The sequence below is a fragment of the Pteropus alecto genome, unplaced genomic scaffold (genome assembly GCF_000325575.1).
Source record: "Pteropus alecto unplaced genomic scaffold, ASM32557v1 scaffold123, whole genome shotgun sequence".
NCBI classification, from domain to species: domain Eukaryota; kingdom Metazoa; phylum Chordata; class Mammalia; order Chiroptera; family Pteropodidae; genus Pteropus; species Pteropus alecto.
This window is the reverse complement of record NW_006433950.1, coordinates 2595049-2617515: the sequence shown is the minus strand read 5'-3', so window position 1 is coordinate 2617515 and position 22467 is coordinate 2595049. Positions and strand designations below refer to the sequence as shown.

Genomic DNA, 22467 nt, shown 5'->3' with positions numbered 1-22467 from the left:
TTTTTATTTTTAAGTCTTTTAAAGGCATATTTGAAATATTCTAAATAATAGACTAGGAAAATGAAATTCAATAAACTTCCCTCTAGATCCACCATGTTAATTTCGTCCATATTCATTTTTATCGAACCATTTGAAAGTAACTTTCAGACTGCATGATAGCAATGCCTCAGCGTGCATTGTCAAAAAATAAGGATATTTTCCACGATACCATTATCTCGTCTAACGAATTCAACACTAGTTCCCTAATATTATCTAATAATCAGTTCGCATTCGCATCCTCATTTGTTCTAAAAACAGCTTTTAACGTTGTTTAAACTAAGACCCCATCAAAGACCACACCTCGGCATGTGGCCGTTATGTCTTTTAGGCCTCTTTTAGTCTAGAATAATCTCCTCAATCTTGTCTCATTTTTTTAACTTCAAAATCATTTCAGGCAATTCTGTCCGCCTCAATGACTTTATGATGTTGTCATAAATTTTCAAGTTTGTCTCTGGTGCTAAGTGAAATGCCCCAAACGAATCTGGTCAAAATGAACATTTTCAATGACACCTTTGGTTGCACACCATGGCGATTTGTGTTTTTTTTTTTTTATGACTTTCTAAAACTTATTTCAAGGACTGTTATCGGCAACCTCATTTTGCATTTAAAACTGTAAATGCCTTTAAATCCAACACTACTTACTTTATGTATTTAGCAATGTTTCTCACGTTTTTATTGCATATTGACTTTGTATTAAGGCAGTTTTTATAAAGAAAAACAAAACTGCCCACAGTGGCAAAGGCATGAACAGTTTTTTTATTGGCCATTCCTGAAAACGACATTAAGATTTTAAATGTTACCTTAAGATTGGAATGTGAAATGAAGGAGGCGAGAAAGCGCCCCACCTGCCTGAGCCTTCGTTTCCTCAGCTAGAAAAAGAACTTCCGCTCGTTCCTGCTTCATGGGGCTGTTGGGAGGACAAAGGCGGCTAATACACATAAACGGCTTAGTATAGCGCCTGGCACACAGTAAATGGCAGGAACGGTTCAAACGACCCAGGTATACGTTAACTTAAATTGCACAGGGAAAGATCTCCACCAAGACATGTAAACAGTCCAAACCTCACAATGAAGAAAGTCAGAACCAGAGAGCGGCCATCAGAGGCGTGGGCCCTCTGGGCTCTCGTCCGCTCTCTGAATCAGAGACGTGGAGAATTCTGTTAGAAGGACATGGGGTGACAGGAACACAGGAGCATGGCTGGCGGGAGAAGAGACAGGGTAGTCTGAGAGCACCTGGGGAGTATTCAGCAACATTAGGCATCCTTATGACCTAACACAGGGGTCTGAGCACTTGCAAGCCAAATCTGGCCCACCCCTGTGTTTGTAAATAAAGTATTATTAGAACACAGCCATGCTCATTCGTCTCCATATGGCCTATGGCTGCTTTAGAGCTACATGAGCAGAATCGAGTGGTTGTAACAGATAACCCACAAAACCAAAAATATTTACTCTCTCACTCTTTGTGGAAAGTTTGCCAACCCCTGACCTAGGGCCCGGTGATCCCGCTCCTGGAAGCAGTCCTCCTGCTGGTCCGAGAGGGAAGCTCATTGCTGCCAATTCAGTGTCCGTCTCTAGGGGATCAAAAAATAAATTTAGGCAATGCACCCTGCAGAACACAGTTAAAAGCAAGGGACCAGATGCACACACATCAGCACGGTGGTTCTCAAAAACAGTGGACTGAGTGAGAGAAAATGAAAAGTGAGAAACAGAATAATAAAAGTAGTTTTTAAGTATTTAGCAAATGCCAGGCGGTGTTCTGAGTGTTGCTTAAGTGTTACGTCGTTCAATCTTCCAGACAACTCTATGAAATAGGAGCAACTCTGCCACCCCATTTCACAGGTGGAGACACTGAGGCACCGAACGGCTAAGTAACTGCTAGCAAGTGGCGGAGCGGGGGCTTTGAACTCGGGCAGTTTGAGTCCAGAGTCTGTAGTCTTGACAGCCACACTGTCCAGAACTCAAGACTTCCCTGCGTGTTAAAATCGCATATGTTAAAACGGTAAGTTTATGTTATATGTATTTTACCACAATGAAAAAAAAAGAAACACACATCCACGTATACGAAGCAACACTACGTATTTAAGGATATTTACCCAACACTTTAGAAGGCTGCCTCCATGATGGTGGGATGGGGGAGGGATGCAAGTCGGGGGGTTGGTGGGGGGAGGATGTGAAACACAGGCAAACGATAATAACCTGCTATGAACCGAGCGGGGGAGATGCGCTTCACTCTGGGCACCTACAGTCCATCGCTTTTTTTTTTTTTTTTCTGTAAAATTTGTAAAGAGAATTCTAGCACTCCAAGTCCAGCGTGGGGGTCCAGTCGGAGGCTGTGGCTGACGCTGCCAACTGCCTCGTCCCCCACCCTCCTCGCCCTCTCCTGCAGCCCAGCGGCTCTGTGGGCCGTCCCAGCAGCCGCCGGCAGCGCAGGACGAGCGAGGGGCTGGCCCGGTGGGCATGGCAGGGCTCCGCGGCCTGGCTGCCTTATCGCGCCGGACAGAACGGACGGCGTGGGGCCTGACACGGGCCCTCCCCGTGGCCGCAGCGGGACAGCTGGCTTTTTTTTTCCTGACCATCTTTGAGCTCGAGATCAGACACAGGGAAAGATTAAAACAAATATGAATTTAATCAAGGGATTCTGCTGTCCTGGGGTGGAAACAGGAGCCTGCTGACATAAAGAGAGGCTGGAGCCCTGGGAAGCCGGAGCAGAATCAAAGCCGCTTGCTTACCACTAACCGCTCAGATGATCCGTATCATAACAACAAAAAAGAAAAACAATTATTTATTCTTTTTGATCTTGCAGCTCAGCAGCAACTCGCTTTTTGAAGAGAGCAAGGTCAAAACCAAGTTATTGTTTTTCCCTGAAACTTTGACAGGGACTCCGAGTTCTTCCGTGCGACCTACTTAGATGAGAGATGTGGGAAAGCGGAAGATGGTCATTGCTTTGCGCCACGGGTTAGGACTTGCTTTCTGGTCCTGCCCTCCCTCCTCCTCTCAGTCCTCTCTCCCCTCTCTTCTTCCCGTTAAGGACCTGGAGAAGATGTCAGGGGGACACAAAGGCCGGCGCGTGGGGCGTGGCGCTCAATGCCAGGGGTACATCCGGGAACAAAGCAGACCCGGCCCCTGCTCAAGGCGTTCACCTGTCACAGAAGAGACGTGACTAAGTGACCGATTACAATTTAGGGGATCCGTGTCCACAGGGGTTCACGAGGAAACAGGTCCTGGGAGCGGGGGCCAGAGATCCAGAGTCACCACTCTGTGGAAGAGGCACGGAGGCCAGGCCTGGAGGAGGAGTCGGGTTGGCGAGGAGGAGGAGGAGGAGGAGGGAGAAGTTCTGGGGAGCACAGAGAACAGCAGGCACTGAGGCCAGCAGGTGACGCGGCCGGTCCGAGCCGCTGAAGGCAGCTCTGGTCGGTGGGCGTGCAGGGCCGTTAAGGAAACCGGAGGGTGGTCGGGAGCGGCTCCTGCAGGCCCTTCTCGGGCCCCGGCTTGGAGCGCGGGTTTCCTTTTCACGCGGTGGGGAGCCACGGGCGGGCTTTTCAGCAGTGAACAACGTGGCCAAGTTTCGTGCGGAGGAGGAATCGCGGGGAGGCGGGACTGGAGGTGAGAGATGATGCTGGCGAGGACCAGGAAAATGTCAGGGGAGGAGGAGAGAAGTGGAGAGCTTCGGGAAAGATGCACGGAGTGCCAGAACGAGACCCCGCGCGGCCCAGGCGGGTGGGAGGGCAGTGCTCGTCCTCATGGCCCGAGACCGGCCACAAAGGAGAGAAGGCATGCTGGCCACGGAAGCCGGGGAGAGGTGGTAAGTTACGTTTAGAGTTTGGAGGGCCAGGTGGAGCCATCCAGTCTGATGCAGAGGCGTGGGGATGGGGGCAGACATGCAGATTTGGGAGGATGAGATACCTCTAGACCTCACTGTGGGTTTTCATGTTCTTTGAAACCCTGGTGAGTCCCTGATGGCAGTGTCCAATCCTGACACGAGTGTAAGCAGCTTATCAGGGAAGTGGTCCCAGGAAGACCCCACAGGGGCGTGGGGAGGCGAGGCAGGAGGAGAAGGCAGCCAACCCTTCGCAGGTGGACGTCTCAGTGGACATGTTGCTTATACCCACCCAGCATCCATTCTACTTCAGCTATTGACAGTACCCTGTTTTTCTTTAGGGAAGGCGCTAAGTTGTTTTAATGGTCTCAATTCCTCTCCCCCCCACTCCACATCTAAACCCTTCACAGTTTATCTCACTAAAGAAGCAACCCTTATGTCCCCACCTCTCGAATCTGAGCATAGTCCTGTGACTCACTTTGGACAACAGAATGAGGCAGAAGTGATGGTGTGTCCAGTCTGAGCCTGGGCCTTGCAACGGCGTCACTGTTTCTTGTCTTGAGACTTTGCCATCGCCATAATGAGGACATTCTGAACTGGTCAGCTGGTCCCAGGAGGAAACGGATAGAGAATGGGAGCCGAGCAATCTTAGCTAACTGCCTCGGACAAGCTCAGCCTGGAGCAGAGCCTTCAGCCAAACCACAGATATGCAAGCAATAAACACTTCCTGTCGCAGGCTTCCAGGTTCTGTGGTTGTTACAATAAAGAGAACCATCTCGACACCTACTCTCAGTCCACATGGTTCAGGTGGAGCCGACCCCAGCCCCTAGGTCCAGAAAGGACATGGCCGGTCAGTATACTCTGCACCCTGGCACACTGGCCTCAGTAAATATTTCACAAACTGGCATGTGATCCAAGCCAGACCAATGAGACCCAACCCTGGGACATTTCCTGGAACTCCTGGGAAAGAGGTATTTGCTTCCCACAGGAGTTGCGTAGGTGGTAGGACGTCAGCCAGTTGCTGTGGGCAGCCATCTTGCCACTACAAGGGAAGTGATTTTTGGAGAATGGAGCAGTCGTGTTCTGGTGAACCAGCTCTCCTCCCACCACAAAAAAAGGAGAGAAAAAAAAAAAAGCCCCAATTTGTAGTGTTTGCCAATTTCCATGATAGAAATACTCCCACCACGGCCAATTTTATGCTACCAGTGATTTAGCAACACAGCTCAAAAGTCCTGAAAGTTTTACGATTGGCTCCAGCACACCCCTGAAATGGAAGCTATACCCCCGGAAGAGGAGGCAAAAGCTGGAGCAAAGGGCAGTATCCTGGTGATATTGTCTGAACCCCTAGATCTAGTCGTGCCTGAACCCCATCAGAACCCTGGACTTTACTCTTATGTGAGCCAACAGCTTCTTTTTTTCTTTCTTAAATTTTATTTATTTATCTTATCTCCCCAGAGGGCATCCCTCTAGGGAAAAGCTACTAGACCCTGGGGAGCTGGCCAAGTTGGTTCTTTTTTTATTCCTAAGCCAGTCTGATTTGATCTTCTTTTATTTGTAACTTAGAGAAGACTAACACACATACACATTCATACACACACGCATACATACCATGCTCCTCCATGCTTCCATGCCTTGAGAAGTAATAATAAATCATTAAACAATAATAACAGTGGCAAAGCATCATTTATTGAGCACCGACTATGTGCCAGGCACTTTACAGAAAAGTTCTGCCAATAATCTTCACGTGGACCTTGCAAGGCAAACATCATTTGGTCCACTTTTCAGATGAGCAAACTGAGGCACAGAGAGGTTAAAGGATTTGCTTTAAGGTCACCCACTTGAGCCAGAATGAGAACACTGATCCAACGGGCACCAGAGCCTGTGACTCACCTACCTCTTTCTAGGGCCTCCCTCACCTTAGCCACCAGCCAGTTCTGTCTAGAATATTTCTCGCCTCTTCTCCAACTGGTGATCTCTGACTCATCTTTCAAACACCTAAGTAATTTGCCCAAGATCATCAGGACAGAGCATAGCAGAGCGGGGACATGACCTCTGGTCTTTAGCCTACCGAATTTCCTACTTTTTCACTTTGCCAATTACTTTTAAAGAATGGAGTTTCTGGTCCGCATAATTTCCCAGAAAACTCTGAGGAAAACAGAAAGAAAAACATTGCTTCGGTCTGCATAGCTGAAACGCTCATTGATGAGCATTCATTTAAGTCATGGGCCTCCAAGTCATCGAGTGAAACCAACTCTGGCCCAGGGTGGATTCTGCTGGTGGCCAAGTCCTCAAGATCAACTCGGGTTTGTAGAATTTGCTTCTTCCAACTGACATGGAGACATGGTTAGCCATATTTGGGTCATGCTGGTATGTCGGATTCTAGTGGACTCTGTACCTTCCTACGGAAATGGCCTCTTCTTCCACAGGCCCAGCCCCTGCAGGTTGTGCCACCAGCCTCTCAGGTACGGAAGCCTTGGCCACCTCGCTCTCCTTCCCTCTCCCCTGGGCAAACACATGCACGCACGGATCGAGTCAGTTGCTTAAGCTTGTCGCTGCAACTACATCAGCCTCAGGACTCCTGTTTGCAAGTTACAGGAAGCTCAGCTCAAATTCATCATCTCAGGTACCTGAGGCATCCAAGGGTGTGTCTGATTCAGCGACTTCGATGACGGTATCAGGACTTGGTCTCGCTCTCTCCATCTGTCACTCCACTTCCCTCGGTGTGACTCCGTTCTGCCTCATGGGGGCCCCTGAAGCTCCAGGCTCACTTCCTCTCAGCCACAAGTCCACTGGAAAACAGAGTTCCCTTTCTCTAACTCATCCTACAAAAATAGTGGGCTGGCTACTTTTGAGGGGTGACAAACGCTTATTGGCCCAAATTGGAACATAAGGCCATCCTCGAACCATTCACTGAGGTCGAGGAATGGATATATGGGTTAGTTCAGGCCAGGATCCCATGCCATGCCCTCGGTCTGGGTGTGAGGTCAGGCCCACCTAAACCATATCGACTGAGTTTGGGGGAGGGGTGGTTTCCCCAAGGAAAATGAGGACGTTCTTACCAGAAGAAGCAAAAGTAGATGCTGAACATAAAAACAGCAAATTCCCATGATATGTCTTTCCATTCTAAGCCACCATCCAACTCTAGACGGCCATTACTTCTAACCAGGTCTTCTCACCAACTCCCCGTCTTAACCATGCTCTCCACGGCTCTGAATCTTTCAACTTCTACTCAAAAAGGAAAAATCGACATGAAAAAGAAGGCAAACAGTTCAATATCTCCTTAGAGCCCAGCCCATAAAATCCAAGGTCCTCAGCCTGAAATTAAAGACCTTCCCTGCTCTGACCCCAAGAGAGCTTTCCAGCCTCATAGCTTCCAGTTTTCCCCGCCGCATTCACCTGACATTTAGGCCAAACCACACTAGCTGTTGCTCTTCTCATACCCCATATGTGTCCTCTCCTCTGAGCCCTTAGCTCATGCTGTGCCCTTCGCCTGGAACGCTCACCCACTCCCCTCTCCACTCTGCTAAGACTCCGAAATCAAGCCCAGCTCCAGAGCCGTCACCACCAGGAAGGCTCACATTCTGCTGAATCCATGCCAACTTGGATTCTCCCAGGCAGCCACTCCCGCCTCTGATTCTCAACCTTTCATCACCCGGTCCTCCTGAGTGTCCCTTTCATGGTGTGGCTGCCCTGTTAAAGAGGCTCCTGAGTGTGAGGGCACCGTGAGCAGGACAGCAGGCCTCCGAGGTAATCAATGCATCCAACTCTTTCAATTGCAAGAAGCCCAGCTGGTTCAGCCATAAGCACCCACAGAACGGGAGTGCTAGCACCGCGGGATTTGGGGTATCTCTCTCTCTCTCTCTCTCTCTCTCTCTCTCTTTCTCCCTCCATACCCCCCACACTTTTCTTGACATGATGACCTCATTTCCTCCTACTGTCTCTTCCTTCATGCAGCTGGAGAAATTGGCTTCCAGTGCTTCCAGCTTACATCATCCTTAGATCTTGGGATCTCAGAAGATGGAAACGCATCTTTTCTAACAGTTCTGGCACCAAAATTCTGGGGAAGACTCTGGCCTGTTTTGGGTCATATGACCATCTATGAGTCGATCAATCAATACGACCTGAGGAATAAGCTTCTCTGATTGGCTAGGCCTGTGTCACATGGCCAACGAAAGGCTCCACCCCACCCCACCTGTAGAATTACGTGGAAGAGCTGCCCCCACCCCGCAGGAGAGAAGGCCTGTCGCCAGAAGACAAGGAGAGAAACAGGAGCTCATTTACCCCGGTGCCCCAACCCCAAGCACGAGGACCAGCTCACAAAGTGGGTTATATCGACTTACGTGATGTTGCCATCAACTTAGTTGAAGAGACAGACAGAGATGGGAACATCAATGACATCAAGTCACATTTGTTGGGTACCAGTGGGCCGGGCACCATTCTAAGCACTTTACATGTGTTAACTCATTTATTCCTCATGACAACCCCATGTGCTAAGTACTATTATTAGTCCCATTTTATGGATAAATGAGGCACAAAAAAGGTAAGTCCTCAGCTGAGAAGCTGAGGATTCTGGATTGGAACCTCAGGAGTGTGGCCCCAGAGCCTGTGCCCCGCCCCCGCACTGTGCACTACTATGGACAAGGAGGTCTGGATGGTGCTGGGTGCGTGCCATACATACAGGAGCGTGGCAGAAATACGCCCCCACGTGGTTAAAACGTCTAAGCTGCCCAAATTCTCCTTCATTAAAACAGCCCAAGGGCCCAGCAGGCAGCTTCTGCCTGGCTCTGCCCTAAGGAAGTGTGATGTGACGCCCCAGCCCTCATCACCTCGCCACCCTCGTCCCCTCCAGCTGGCTTCAACCCCCTCAGTCACCTGGGGTTCTCCACCTCTTGACACCCTCAGCTCCTTGATCAGTGACAGGTGCAGCAGAGACAGAGGCACCAGAAGTGTCGGGAGGCTGTGGAAGATAAGAGGCCACAGACACCCCAGTGCCAAGAACAGAAACCAGAGCCCCAGACCAGGACATCGCTAGAGAAGGATGGGAAGGAGACAGAAAGACAGAGAGAGAAAGTGGGAGACAGAGGGAGAGAGAGAGAGAGAGAGAGAGAGAGAGAGAGAGAGAGAGAGAGCGCGCGCGCACGCGCACGCAAAGGCAGAAAGTAGCAGAGAGAGATGGGGCCACCTCCCTTGTCCTTCCCATAGGCACTCACCTGTCACCACATCTAACTCTCTCTCCTCTGAGGCTGAGAACAAGATGGGGAGATGAGAAGACCTTTTAAAACAGGCAGGTAAAAGGTGAGCAGCTACATTTCTTTAGTTTCCCTTCTCCTCCAGTCTCCGATGCAGGGAAGGGCCTCGTGGGTGTGGTGGGTGAAGACCCACCTGCAGGAGGAAGCCCCTCACTAGACCCCACCCGGGCCATTCACCTGATGCTCAGAAAGCCCCAAGAATACCTCTCGGCCAAGGTTCCGGGAGCCAAAGTCCACGGCCACTGAGTCCTGCAAAGTGTCCAGGGAAGCAGACAGACAGATGCACGGAGGATGGGCACAGAGCATGCCAGACCCTGTCCACCTTTACCTATGGGACATGACTCTTCTCGCCCCCCACAAGACCGCCATTGTCTCAGGATTTCGGGTTCCTCCAGTGGCACGTGGGCTTGAGGTCTTGCTTTGTCCTTAACCAGCTGTGTGACTTTGGTTAACCCCTTCCCCTCCGGGGACATCAGACTTCCACCTCTACAGTGAGGAGTCCTGTGTGATTCTGTGTCTCTCCTGGTCTTCGTCAACCTTCAAAGCCAACGATACCCAGCTGTGTGACTTTGGTTAACCCCTTCCCCTCCTGGGACATCAGACTTCCAACTCTACAGTGAGGAGTCCTTTTAGGGGGTGGCACTGTGTGGTTCTGTGACTCTCTTGGTCTTCGTCAACCTTCAAAGCCAACGATGCCCTCACAAGGATGCTCCTCGGCATCCCCCAACTGTCCACCCTGCCCCTCCCCTGGAAGGCCCCTACACTGGCCAGCTTTCTACCTCCTGCCCGCCCACCTCTCAAACCTTAGCTGTCCCGTCCCCAAGGCCTTGCCAAGTAGCTAACCAACCATTCACACAACCTAGGATGACCAGAGCGGAGGGGGGACAGGAGGCCAGAGCAGCCTGGTGCAGCGCCCCTGCTGGAAGCCAGCAGCACTGGACAGGCCTGGCCTTTTGGCTCCTAGTGGGGATTCGCCCCCACGGTGTATGCCACAGAAAGAGCTGTAGGCTCCCCATCCCTCTGAATCCCTCAGAATAGGGCTGATCTCTAAAAAAAGAGAGCATGTGGGGTAGGAATGGCAACTCAGAAAACCCCTCCCCAGCTCACGAGAGACAGACCTTGAAAGCTTAAAGGAGGGCGAGCGGGAAAGGAGGACGGACCAGGGCACGTTCGCCGCCTTGGAGGCGACAGTGGGGCGTCGGCCGCCGGTGAGGGCGCGCGGGCCCTTATGCTGGAGCGACGACGCATCGCATGTGTGCAGCCTGCGCCAAGTGTCAGCCGCCTGGCGCAGCGTCCCCATCCCGTTCCCGAAAACCAAAGGCACCCTTCCAGAGAAGAGAAAGGAGGCAGCCTCATCATTAATAGCGCTGGCGGCAAGGTAAGGCCGCCCGCCCGCTCCCGCGCGCCCTCGCCCGTAATTATGCCGGCGAGGCTTTCATCCCCACGCGCGCGTGCGCGCGCTGAAAGTTTATTGTTGTATCCAGGCCTTTTTACAGTCTCCTCCGCCTTTTATGCAAGGGGAAGGGTGCTGAGGGGTCAAAGCATCCTCCCCCAGCTCCTCTCCCTGCTTCAGTCCTTTTAGAAAAACACCCAAAGCCATAATTTGTCTTAGAATTTCTTTTGAAACAGCTACAAGAAAGACTAACGACTGCTCTTTTCCCTCTGTTTCTGATTCCAGCCATGCCTTTATCTGGCTTTCATTAGAGCCTCGGCCGCGCCTTTTGTGGGAGAGACTTGAGGGAGCCTAGGCAGTTTCCAGCCGCTGTGATGTTGCTAAAGATTAAAAAGCAGCTTTGAAGCCGCACCAGTTCTCTGTGCGCCCCCTCCGTACAGGACCTCAGAAAGACCCAAGCCATCTGGCAAACCTGACATAAAGACAAAATAAAGTGATTGAAACAGTCTCTTCAAAGCCACAATGGCAGATTTGTTGATTTGGGCGTTATCTTTCATGCGAAGCCCTCAGAAGTCACCAGAACACCTAGGTAATCTCAGGCAGGTCTGACTGGAGTGGATGGAGCCTTCTAGGCCAAGGCTCAGTCGGAGAGGGGCCCTGGTTGTACCTGGCGGGGCTCAGGGATGGACGGAAGGCCGCTGAAGATGGGGCTCGGGGAAACTTGACAATTGGACCTGGAGCCAGGCCCTGGCAAAGGTTTATGGCGAGGCCCGCTCATCCCGGCTCCCGCCTGGTGTCCCACCTCAGCAGGAGCGCCTGCCACCAGCCAGACAGAGTCGGGAGGGGAAGCCTCTGCGAGTCTGCCCTGAGCAGGAGGGAGTGGCGGGAGATGAAAGGCCGCTGCCCTAATTGCAACCGACAGCCCATTAGTAACGCCCTGGCAGCCTCCATATCAGAACCTGCTTCTCACGGCTCCCGGCTGGGCAAGACCTAGGCAGATGGCCGTCTGCCGGTGCTCATGGGAGGGTCACTCTTGGCCAACTGAGCCCGGGACAAGTGGAGGTCTGGGAGAAACAGAACCAGAGGCAGCTCTGACTCAGTCCTGTGTTAACGCCTGCCTGACGCCCATACAGCCTGGAGCCTGGCTCTCTCCGGCCCTCAGCGTGCCCGTCTGCAAAGGGGAAGGGGCCTAGGCTCGTGGGCAGACTGCTGGGTAGCAGTGCCCAGAGATCAAGGCCTGGGTCACGGGCGCACCATCGGCCTGGATGGAGAGCCTGGAGGAGGTGCCACCAGGCTCCTTAGAGCCAGTACGACAGCTAAACAGACCTCCCACACACACTGAGTTTCAGTCCAGGAATTTGGGGACACCACCCCACACACCTAGGAGAGAGGCGACTTCAGACCAAGCATTCTCTCGGTGCCTCAGTTGTCCTAATGGTAAAATTGGGGAGTTGGAGTGCGATATTCAGGTGCTGGGGAGAATTGTGTTCCATGAACAGTTCTGAGGGGGCCCAGGTGGGGTCAAGGGGTCTAAGCGAGTCATCCTGTGGGTCCCCCACCTCCCTCCAAATGAGCTTCTCTGCTCGCTTCTGTCTCACTCACTGGGCTTCCGGCAAAACCTCCAGGCTCGTTTGAAGGTTCTGCTGATTAAAACATACAATTTAATAGCCGCAGGTCCAGGGGGGCGGTCTCTGCTCCTTCCTCCGACCTCCCTGAATCTGTGATACCAACCAGACTTGACGAGCTACACTAAGAGATCATTTCATTCTACCCAGCTTTCATGAGACGACGAACTCACAAGTGTGACCACCGATCAGCCACCAAGAACCCATGGAACACCTACTCTGCATTCCCATCCAGCAGAACGCAACACCCGCTTGTCCCCCTAAAGACATCTAAGGGATATCGCACTCATGGAGGACATGATGAATCAGAAAGAGAAGGCCACTTGTCACAGGCCTGAGGGACAGCTCACCCATTTCCACCTGTCTGTGCCTCCTCCCTCTGGCCATAAGCAGGACCAGGAGGCCAGCTCCTCCTGTCCTGGCTCTTCTGAGGGCCCGAAGAGGAAATCTCATCACAGCTGGCCCCCAACCACCCTTCCTTCCTCCTAGAAGGACAGCTGGCCCCGCGCCGGGGTGGGAGGCTCCCCGCAGAGCTTTCCTGGCTTCTTGGCAGTGATGCGCCAGCATGAGATTAGGCTTTTATCTGTATGCCCTCCCAAAGGGAGGGAGGAAGTCCGGGTCCTGGAAAGGCAGAGCCACAGAAGGGCACATGTGGGAGGGGGCAGCAGCCCACCAACCCCTGAAAGGAATCTTCCAGGTGGACAATTTGTCCCTCCTTTTCTAACCATGCCTCCCCATCTTCTCTGTCTGGTGAACGAACTCCTACTCATCCTTCAAAACCCATCTCCGATGTCGCTCCTTCTTCAAAGTTTTTCTGAGCGTCCGTCTCCCTCGGTTCACGTGCCATTTCACACACGCCCGTCTTGAGTAGCTGTGAAATTAAGTGACAATAATTTTTCCAGGAAGAGGGCACGTGTTTGGAAATCAAAAGACCACAGTTCAAATGCCGGCTACCTTATTCACCAGCTATGAGGACTTAGACAGGTCACTTGGCTTCTCTGAGCCCGAATTTCCTCATTTGCAAAGCAGAGAAACTAAAACGACCTAGGGTTTTTCTGAGGATCAAATAAGGAAACATACATGAAAGAGCCTAAAATTATGTCTGACGCAGAGAGGCGCTCAAGAGACGTGAACTTCATTCCTTCCCTAGCAGCGTGTGACCTTCTCAAGGGAAGGAATTCGCTCATTCATTCATTCACTCATTCATTCATTTATTCATTCAACTAACATCACTGAGCTTCTGTCGAGAAGCAAGCCCTGAGCCAGAAGCCAGGTTCTACAGCAGGTCACAAGGCAGACGCTGTCCAGGTGCCCCTAAACGCCCCAGCTGGCCTTCCTCACCCGTGTATCTCCAGCACTCACTTTGGCTGACGCTGTCCCCACCCTTCCCAGGTGGGGCAGGGCTACAGAGTCCGGGCTGAACATTGCCTGCTCCCCAGGATCGTCCACAGGCCTCTCTCCTGCACGAGGCATCCTCTGTCAGCAGAGCCTTGTCTGAACTCTCTGGGAGGACGGCGTGAAAAGATGCCATCATCCCTGGGGATGACAGACACATAGTTCTCAGTCTTAAGAACTCCCCATCCAATGGGACAGTCACGTTTTCTGGAGTTGAGGAACTCTTAGTCTGGGAGCGGATAGCAGAGTCACATTTTCCCCGATACTTAATTTGATGGGAAAGACACATTTACTTCGATTGTGAAATTCCCAGTCTCATGGAAGAGACACGTGGCTCCTGTTCTTGGCCCAGTCTATCACCGATGGGGGGGAGATTGTTCCTGTCACATGAGGGTGCCTCCTCTGATGGGAGAGGCAGTCTGCGCCCACAGATAGCTTGAGAGTCAGATAAAACAACATGTATGGAAAAAAGAGATCAATCCAGAGTTCCTTTGAAAAACTAGCTGTGCAGTGCCTCTGTCTGTTTGTAGACTCAGAAGTGATATTTCTAGCTCTGTAGGTGCACCATCCTAATCCACAGGGCTGGACGCAAATGACACAGAATCATCCACCTCACAAACAACCAGTCAAGCTCCCTCACCAGAGAATGCAAGCCAGAGCTGGCCGGAGGCCCCCATCGCTGGCATCTAGTGCCAGCCTTGCCAGAGGAGGCTTTCTCACGATCAGGGACATCTGGGCTGGCCCAGCTCCCAGAGGCCACCGACATGAAAAGCAAGGGGCCCGGCGGAAACACCATCTGCACATCATAAGGCAGCTTGGTGGTTCCCAGAGGCTGCCTCCAGCTGCGGCAGGGATGCCCGGAAAAGCAGAGGAAGACACCAAATGGCTGGGAGGGGGAGAGAGGGAAGGATGGCAGAGAGGGTAGAGCTGGACTAGAGTTCTTCCACTTAGCACCCTACGCCCTGGAAACTAAAGTCACCTGGTTTGTCTCCATGGCATTGCTCGGGACCACAGCTGTCCTAGTGGTAAAAAAGGCACAGGTGATGCCTATTCCAGAAGGTGACTTGGTCACAAGAGCAGGATACAGTAGTGGTTATGCACGCAGATCGAAAGTCGCATTGCCTGGGGTCAAATCCTGGGTCCACTTCTTTGGCGAGTGGATAGACTTCACTAAGCCTGTTTTCAGACCTGTACGTTGGAGACGATCAGAATCACATTCCACGTCTTGGGGTTGCTGTGAGAATTAAACGAAGTAATAAACGTTTTGAGCTGTACACTTAAGTTTTGTGCGCTTGTTATACTTCAATAAAATTTCATTATGAAAGAGTTAATTTGCATCCTGCGCCTAATTTAGAGAAGTACTCAGGCACTTTTGGCTCTTATTATCATTATCAACTTCCCTCTGAGACGCTTTCCCGAGGCTCTTAGAGCAGGCACCTGTAGGGTCTGGAGCCCTCGAGGCTATTTCATTGGCCACCCTTCCCAAGGCCCCGCCTCCCACACCACGGCCACAGCTGATTGGACAAGGGGAACCGTGGCCCAAGGAATGCTCATCTATTGGTGGTTGAGCAGAGTGAGGTCTGCGGATGGACGATCATGTCGGAAGGTGAAGAAGCAAAGGAAGGAGGCAGAGAGGAGCAGAAGAGGCGGAAAGCTGAGAGTGGCAGAGGTGAAGGAAGCACAAGGTCCCTGAGAGACAGGAGGACGCGAGAGTGGGCGAGGAGGCCTCCGATCCCAGGTTTTGGGTCCCCATGTGAGTTCGGTACCATAGATCCTGGGAGGCTGTGAGTCCTGCCCAGAAGCTCAACACGCATACACACGAGCACACATACCACATGGCACACACACCACACCCATCCTGCAAACACTGACACACTCCTTTTTATACTTTCCTTACAATTCCTACCCACATCTGAAAAACTTCCAGCACGGTGAATCCCCAGGGAGACTAATGTTGTTGCGTGGGTGCAGTAGCTAAGACACCCAGAGAGGAACAGTTCTGGGCAATAGAATTTGGGGGGAGGGTAGGGAGAGAAGATAGGGGACGGCCAGCTGTAGGAGAAAAAAATACAGGTGCACGGAGAGGTCTCATGGGGAACTTCATAAAGTGTCTGAACTGTGGCGTGTGATCCTTACAGCAAAACTGCATTAAAGTCACATCGCTCGCCACCTCTCGGTTCTACTCACCTCCATGTCGGCACCATTTTTGGAGGGTTTGCCCTTCATGGCTGGCAAGACAGCTGCCAGCATCTTCCAGGGCTGCATCACCCCTTAACCACAGTCAACAAGAGGATTCCTAGTCTTGGCTTGGGCTCCCCCAGAAGCAGAGCCTGAGACAAGGATTTGACTATGATGATTTATTGGGAAACCATCACAGGAAACTCTGGTAGGAGAACAGGGAAATGAGCCAGGGAAGGGAATGTAGCCAGCAAAGGGTGTGTTACCTCTGTGGGCATCCAGAGCCTAATCTCACAGGGGAACTGTAAGAGACAGGGTAGAGGAAGGGTTGAACGACAAGAAGGATCCAGCCGTGTCAAGTGTGGGAACAGCATTCCAGAATAAGGGAACAGCACATATGAAGGCCCTGCATGGCAGAAGAATGTGGCATGTTTGGGGGACTAACATTAGGCAAATCAGGTCTGTAATGAGTAAAAGCGGACTGTGGCACAAGGTTGGGTCAGAGAGGAGGGCCTGGGGCCAGGTCGCACAGAGCCTTGTCGGCCCGGGACGAGACCTCAGGTTTTGTGAGTGTGAAGGGGGCCACCGAAGGGTTGCGAACAGGACAATGACATGATCTCAGCTCACCTGTGTTTGTAAGGTCACTCTGGCTGTCGTAGGGAGAGTGGACTGAGAGAGGAGGCAAGTGGAAGCTGGGACACATGGCAGCTCTTGCTAAGTCAAAGTCAATGTCAGGGAGCTGTTTCCTTCTGATGGGGGCATCTGGGAAGGCTTTGAGGAGGAGATCTTAACCCCAGGGAAAGCCAAATGGGCAGGAATGAAGAAGAAGGCTGCCTTCCCCACTCCCAACTTTCTCCTCCTGAATAAAGAGAAAACTTCTGTTTTTCCTTTTGCTGCCTCAGAAACTAGAAAGAGGTGGCCATTCATCCATCAGTGCCTTTCCAAACACCTACAGCAGAGTTAAACAGCAGTTACAGTGAACCATCGGCAGCAGATAACTCAATGACATTGTAAAATTTGGCATGAATAGATCTGGCTGAGCCTCACAAATTTTCTCCCGGGGCTGACGATGTCAGCAATTCCAGCCTGATCCCCGCTGGCCTCTGAAAGACAAGATCATCAGATAGAGAGGCAGAAAAACCTTCCTGGTTACACTTCCCAGAGCAAATGGGCACATCAGCCTCTGGGTGAGCAGCGCGAGTGTCAGACAAGCCAGTCAGAATGAGGCTGGTAAGAAAGAGCCACTCTGTAAACTCTTTATCAGTGACCAGTCTCACGAAGGACAAGAGTTCGCATTTTGTGAAACGCGGTGTGTGCGTTAAATACCACGTTTCTGTTTCTGTTCAACTAGTTTTGCCTGCCAGGCAGGTTCGCAGGGTGACACATCTCAGGGCTCCAATCACCTCGAAACAGGCACTCGTCCTTCCTCTTGGTCACATCCTCCTCTCAATACGGTCTCGCAACGGTAGTCCCCTCAAGGTAGGCAGAGAAACCGAGTTGAGAAAGGTCTTGTTTTGATTCTTACTTCTTGCTTTGCCTATCCAGCACCCATTCTCCAATCTTGCAGTGACAGCACCCTAATTTTTCTTGAGGATCTCAACTTAGGCAACATGGTTTAAGTGGTACCAGCCTCCCATCAAGCTCCAAGGGTTCTACGGCCATGCCACCCTGAATGTGCCCGATCCTGTCTGATCTCGGAAGCTAAGCAGGGTCGGGCCTGGTTAGTACTTGGATGGGAGACCACCTAGGAAGACCAGGTGCTGTAGGCCTTAAAAAAAATAAAAATAAAAATAAAAAACCGCTCCAGGGGTAGACTCGTGGTTTGGTTTGTCCCTGAATTCTACATCATCATGGTTCAGGGTTGGCACACGATCTAAATCAGTACCATCATATAACTCCATGACTTTTGCTGGATCTATGAGGATGTCAGCCTGGAGCTTCTGGAGGCCACCGGAGCCTGTCTGAGTATAGGACCAATGCAGAGGAAGCAGAGCCAAGAGATAGCGAGAGAAAGCCCGACTCTTATGACATCATTTGAGCTCCCGGTTATAGCCATATCTGGCGCTCGGCCTCGTTATGGGTGGGTCTCTGACACCACCGAACAAAGGCATTCTGACTCTCATGGAGGCTGAGCAATTCGATGATGAAGACCAGGCATCGTGATTCCCAGTCCGGTGCCCTTACCCTGTATTGTGTTCCCGATGATTTTATCCAACCTCGCAATCAAACTGGAGTGATCTCTGTGGCTTTATGGTCTGCAAAAAGATGGATATTTTAAAAATAAAAACATCTGATCATAACAGCGTTTTGTCTAACCGAATCACAGAGTCATGGGAGGGTCCCCCAAGATCATACCACTGAGTGGTTTTCAAAGATTTTTTTTTTTTTGCAACTCCTTGTTTCAGATGAGGTCTTAAGCAGAGCTCCTACATATAAGAAACAAAAGCTCTATCTTTTTATCTTTATAAAAAGTAGATGCTAAAATTTAACTTAAAAGCTCTATCTTTTAAGTTAAGTTTTAGCATCTACTTTGTATAATCAATGAAGACCCGAATTTTAATGTATTTGTTTCCAAGGTATAAAAAATGGTTATACACGGTCTATGGCTATGCCACCCTGAACAAGCCCGATGCTGTCTGATTTTTGGAAGCTAAGCAGGATTGGGCCTGGTTAGTACTTAGATGGGAGACCACCTAGGAAGACCAGGTGCTGTAGGCGTAAAAAATAAAAAATAAGGGATTGTAAACTGACAAGGTCCTTGCAATCTGTGAGGTCAACCAAGGGTTGCCTTGCCTAAAAAAAAATGGCTATACAGGAAATGGATAGAAAAAAATCAATGAAACTAAAAGCTGTTTCTTTGAAAAGATAATAAAAATCAATAAGCCTCTAGCCAGGCTAAGAAAAAAAGAGAGAGGGTACAAATTACTAATATGAGAAATGAAAGCTGAGACATCACTAGAAAATCTGCAGGCATTAAAGGATGATAAAGGAATATTTCCAATAACTCTGTGCCCACAAATTTGATAACCTAGATGAAACAGACCAAGTCCTTGAAAGATACAACAAGCCAAACTCACACAAGAAATAGACCATCTGAATAGGCCTAAATTTATTAAAGAAATTGAATCAATAATTAATAACCTTTCGAAACAGAAGGCACCAGGCCAGTAGGTTCACCAGCAAAATCTATCAAATAGTTAAAGAAGAAATTATACCAATTTTCTACAACCTCTTTCAGAGAGTGAAAGCAGAGGAAATACTTTCTAACTCGTTCTATGAGGCCAACATCACCCTAGTACTAAAACGAGACAACCGCATTACAAGTAAAGGAAACTACAGACCAGTATGTCTCATGAACACAGCTATAAAAATCCTAAACAAAATATAGCAAATAGTAATCTAGTAATGTATGAAAGAATTATACACCATGAGCAAGTGGGATTTATCCCAGGCATGCAAAGTTGGTTCAGCATTCAAAATCAATTAATGTAATCCATCACACCAGCAGATTAAAGAAAAAAAAATCACATGATCATGTCAATAGTTGCTGAAAAAACATTTGACGAAATTCAACACCCATTCATGATTTTTTAAAATCTCTCAATAAACTAGGACTAGAGAGGAACGTCCTCATCTCGATAAAGAATATCTACAAAAAACCTACAGCGAACACCATACTTAATGGTGAGAAACTCGAAGCTTTCCTTCCAAGATCAAGTCAAAGCGAGGATGTCCCTTCTCACCACCACTTTTCAACACCACTAGCCAATGCAATAAGACAAGAAAAGGAAATACACATTAGGAAGGAAGAAATAAAACTGTCTTTGTTCGCAGACTACCTGATTATCTATGTAGACAATCTGAAAGAATCAATAAAAAACAAATGGGGAACCAATAAATGATTATAGCAAGGTTGCAGGATACAGGTTACTATAGAGAAGCCAATCATTTTCCTGTACACTAGCAATGGATAAGTGGAACAGATTCCCATCAACCTAGGAAGTTCTGCTTCTAGAGCACCCAACTTAAGACTCATCCTCTGGGTCAGTGTGGCTTCCTCGGGGGGAGAGGCTTTGCTTGAACCCCCAGGCTGACTCAGCGTCCTGTCATAACAGCACCTTGTTTTCCTTGGTAACAATTTTTACAACTGCAATTAAATAATTATCTGTGCAATTTCCTGTTTAATGTGCCTCTCCCTCACCAGACTGCAAGCTCCACGAGGAGAGGACCACATCTCTCTTGCTCCCACTAGGTTCCAGCACCAAGCACAGCACCTGGCACAGCACTGGGCATTCAACAAAATTAGATGAAGGAAGGAAAAAAGGGAGACAATTAGATCGAGGTTTCCAGGTTTATCTTTGTTACAGCAGAATCTGAGTCCAAATGACTTTTGGCATTGTCAGCAGTGGGCACTGTGGCTTCGACCCGCAGCCCTCCAGCAAGCAGCTCCTAGGCCCTGAGGGCAGACACAGCTCAGGATCCCACATGGACAGCTGCCATCTGCTGCCTCTCTTTTGTTCACTCAGAGGCAGGCGGCTGAGGCAGCTCCGCCTGCGACCCTGAGCAACCCTGGAAGCTGCACTGTTGACAGCCTGTCACAGCGAATCACCTCGGGCCGCTGCATCCCCAAAGAGCTGCCCACTGAACCATCCCTGGTCCCCCTGGGGGCCCCTCCCTGCAATACTAACAGGCTGGTGCCAGGGTGGCCTGTCTGTGCTGCCAATCCGGGGCATCTACTATAGCTGCTGGGGGCCTGGGCTTGAGAAATGTCATCTCCCGCCTCTTCCTCCGGTGACAGAGGGCAGGGACCCACAGAGAACCCCGGAGAATGGGCTCTTTCCCACTCCCTTTCTATTTTTTCACACTTGGACAAGAAGCCTCTTCACTCTTCACTTCCTTGGCCCTCATGCCAACCACACAGCCTGCACGGGGCCGGTGCTGCCCACTCCTCAGAGGGGAAAACTGAGGTTCAGGCAAAAGAAGACAAGAGAAGTGAGTAGCCCAGGGACAGCTGGCCTTGGGAGTGCCTCGCCCGGCCTCGCTGCTGTAGGAGGGGGCTCTGAGGAACATAGCAGGGCAGAGGTGAGAGTCTCAAAACCCTGGGTGTTCATGGCTTTTTACCTGTCTGGACCATGGGGTCAGCTCCCCGTAAGCCTCTTTCATCTGTTGGCTGTAAGGGGATACCTGTAAAGGGTCCTCACTGGCTCTCCCAGCACTGCCCCGAACAGGGGAGGCCATACTCTACCGCCAGGGTCAGGTGTCCAGGACATTAGCTGTGTCCCACAGCCTCTTTTCATGAGAGCCCTGAGGTCTGGAGGCCCAGCTGTGATGGCAGCCTGGCACACTTAAGAGTCATGAGTTCGCTAAGGGCCTGGCCTGCCCTAGCCTCAGGCGCCCGGGCAACGAGTCCTTTGCTGAGAGGTCTGGGCAGAGGCTGTTTCCTGGGAATGCCACACCCCCCAGTGGCCAGCCTTCCTCAGTACCTCTCTCCTCCTCCTCCTCAGACTCTCTCAGAGGCCACCAGTCACTTCCTATCCCCAACCAAAAAACCCTCAGAAGAGGAAGGTGAGAGGAAATCATCATCGCAAAACAGTAATAATTATTCATTCATTCATCCAACAAATATGTCTTGAGGGACTGCGCTGAGCCCAGCTCTGTGCCTTGGCTGAAGGCTGCCCTGTTTCTTGTATGTGGGCCTCTCCAACATGGCAGCTAGTGTCACCAAAGCATACGAGCAAGAATAGAGATGGCTAGCAAGATAGAAGTCACAATCTTATGCGACTGAATCACAGAAGTGACATCTCGTCACCTTTGCCATATTCCGTTGGTCAGAAGCAAGTCTCTAGGCCACTCCACACTCAGTCCGAGGACATGAATATCAGGAGGTGGGAATCTTTAGTGGTCATTTGAGAGTCTGACTGACACAGCATGATTCGGTTCAATGAGTATTTTTCTGGTGCCTTGCACGTGCCAGGCACTGTCCTGGAGTTGGAAATAAAAAATTAGATGAGTTAGGGTTTCTATCTCCCAGGAACTTTTTCTAGGCATTTCCCGCTTCATGCTCTTACTCATTTTTCATGGCTGTGAACACTTTGGGACCTATATAGGATCTCTGCTGAGGGGAAGAGGAAAATTACTCAGGCCATAGGGTGAATGTGTCCACTGAACCCTTTTCTTCCAACCCAGAGGGAAGAGAGTGCGCTAGCTTAGAGGGGCATTTGCACAATAGTGGTCACTGCTCTGGGTGCTGTGGATACCACGGGGTAGAGGCTAGACCCCACCCTGGGGGCGTACACTGGAGAACTGGGAGCACACAGGTAAAGTCACAGGTTCAGCCTGGAGTGAGGCATGCCGCAGTGGAGGGAGCCCAGCCCCTCAGGGAGATTGGCATCGCAGTTCTAAAGCACAAAGACTTATAGCCGACAGCTGGAAAGCCGAAACCAAGCTTCGCCCTATACTTGGAGGCCTTCACATATCGGCACATACGATTTTTTTTTTTTTTTTAAAGATCGGAATCCCTCAGTTACCAATATGCTGGGTTTGCTGGATCTGGCACCCAGTATCGGGCTCAAACAATAGTGTTTAAAGGAGGACAGAAGCAAGGGAAAGTGGAATAGAAGGGAGGAGTCAGGGAAAGAAGAGTGAGAAAAAGAAAAGGGAAGCAGGGGGGCTGAAAGGGGGGGAGGGAGGAAGGGGAAAAACAGACGGGACGAAGAGGGGAGAAGCAGGGAAGAGAAGAGTGGGGAGCGAAAGAGGCGGAGAGTGACGGAGG

The 22467-nt window shown here is 50.5% G+C and overlaps 1 protein-coding gene, 1 non-coding gene and 1 pseudogene across 2 annotated transcripts in view; 2 read left to right on the top strand and 1 right to left on the bottom strand.

Annotated features, from left to right (window-relative positions):
- The window catches only part of NKD1 (naked cuticle homolog 1), a gene marked incomplete at its 3' end in the record, with an annotated part of 177766 nt that extends 161984 nt beyond the window's left edge, over nt 1-15782 (bottom strand). Inside the window, exons 1-2 of the mRNA XM_025044595.1 lie at nt 15705-15782; nt 14238-14403 (exon numbers count right to left, since the gene is read on the bottom strand). Coding sequence (XP_024900363.1) covers nt 14238-14403; nt 15705-15782 — 244 coding nt within the window. The remainder of the gene's footprint in view (nt 1-14237; nt 14404-15704) is intronic.
- A 1563-nt stretch (nt 15783-17345) lies between these two features.
- Nucleotides 17346-17464, top strand: LOC112477369. Its single transcript, XR_003045441.1, has one exon. It is a non-coding gene; the product is annotated as a 5S ribosomal RNA (ribosomal RNA).
- An 829-nt stretch (nt 17465-18293) lies between these two features.
- On the top strand, nt 18294-18413 carry LOC112477346 (annotated as a pseudogene).
- Nucleotides 18414-22467: the final 4054 nt, after the last annotated feature.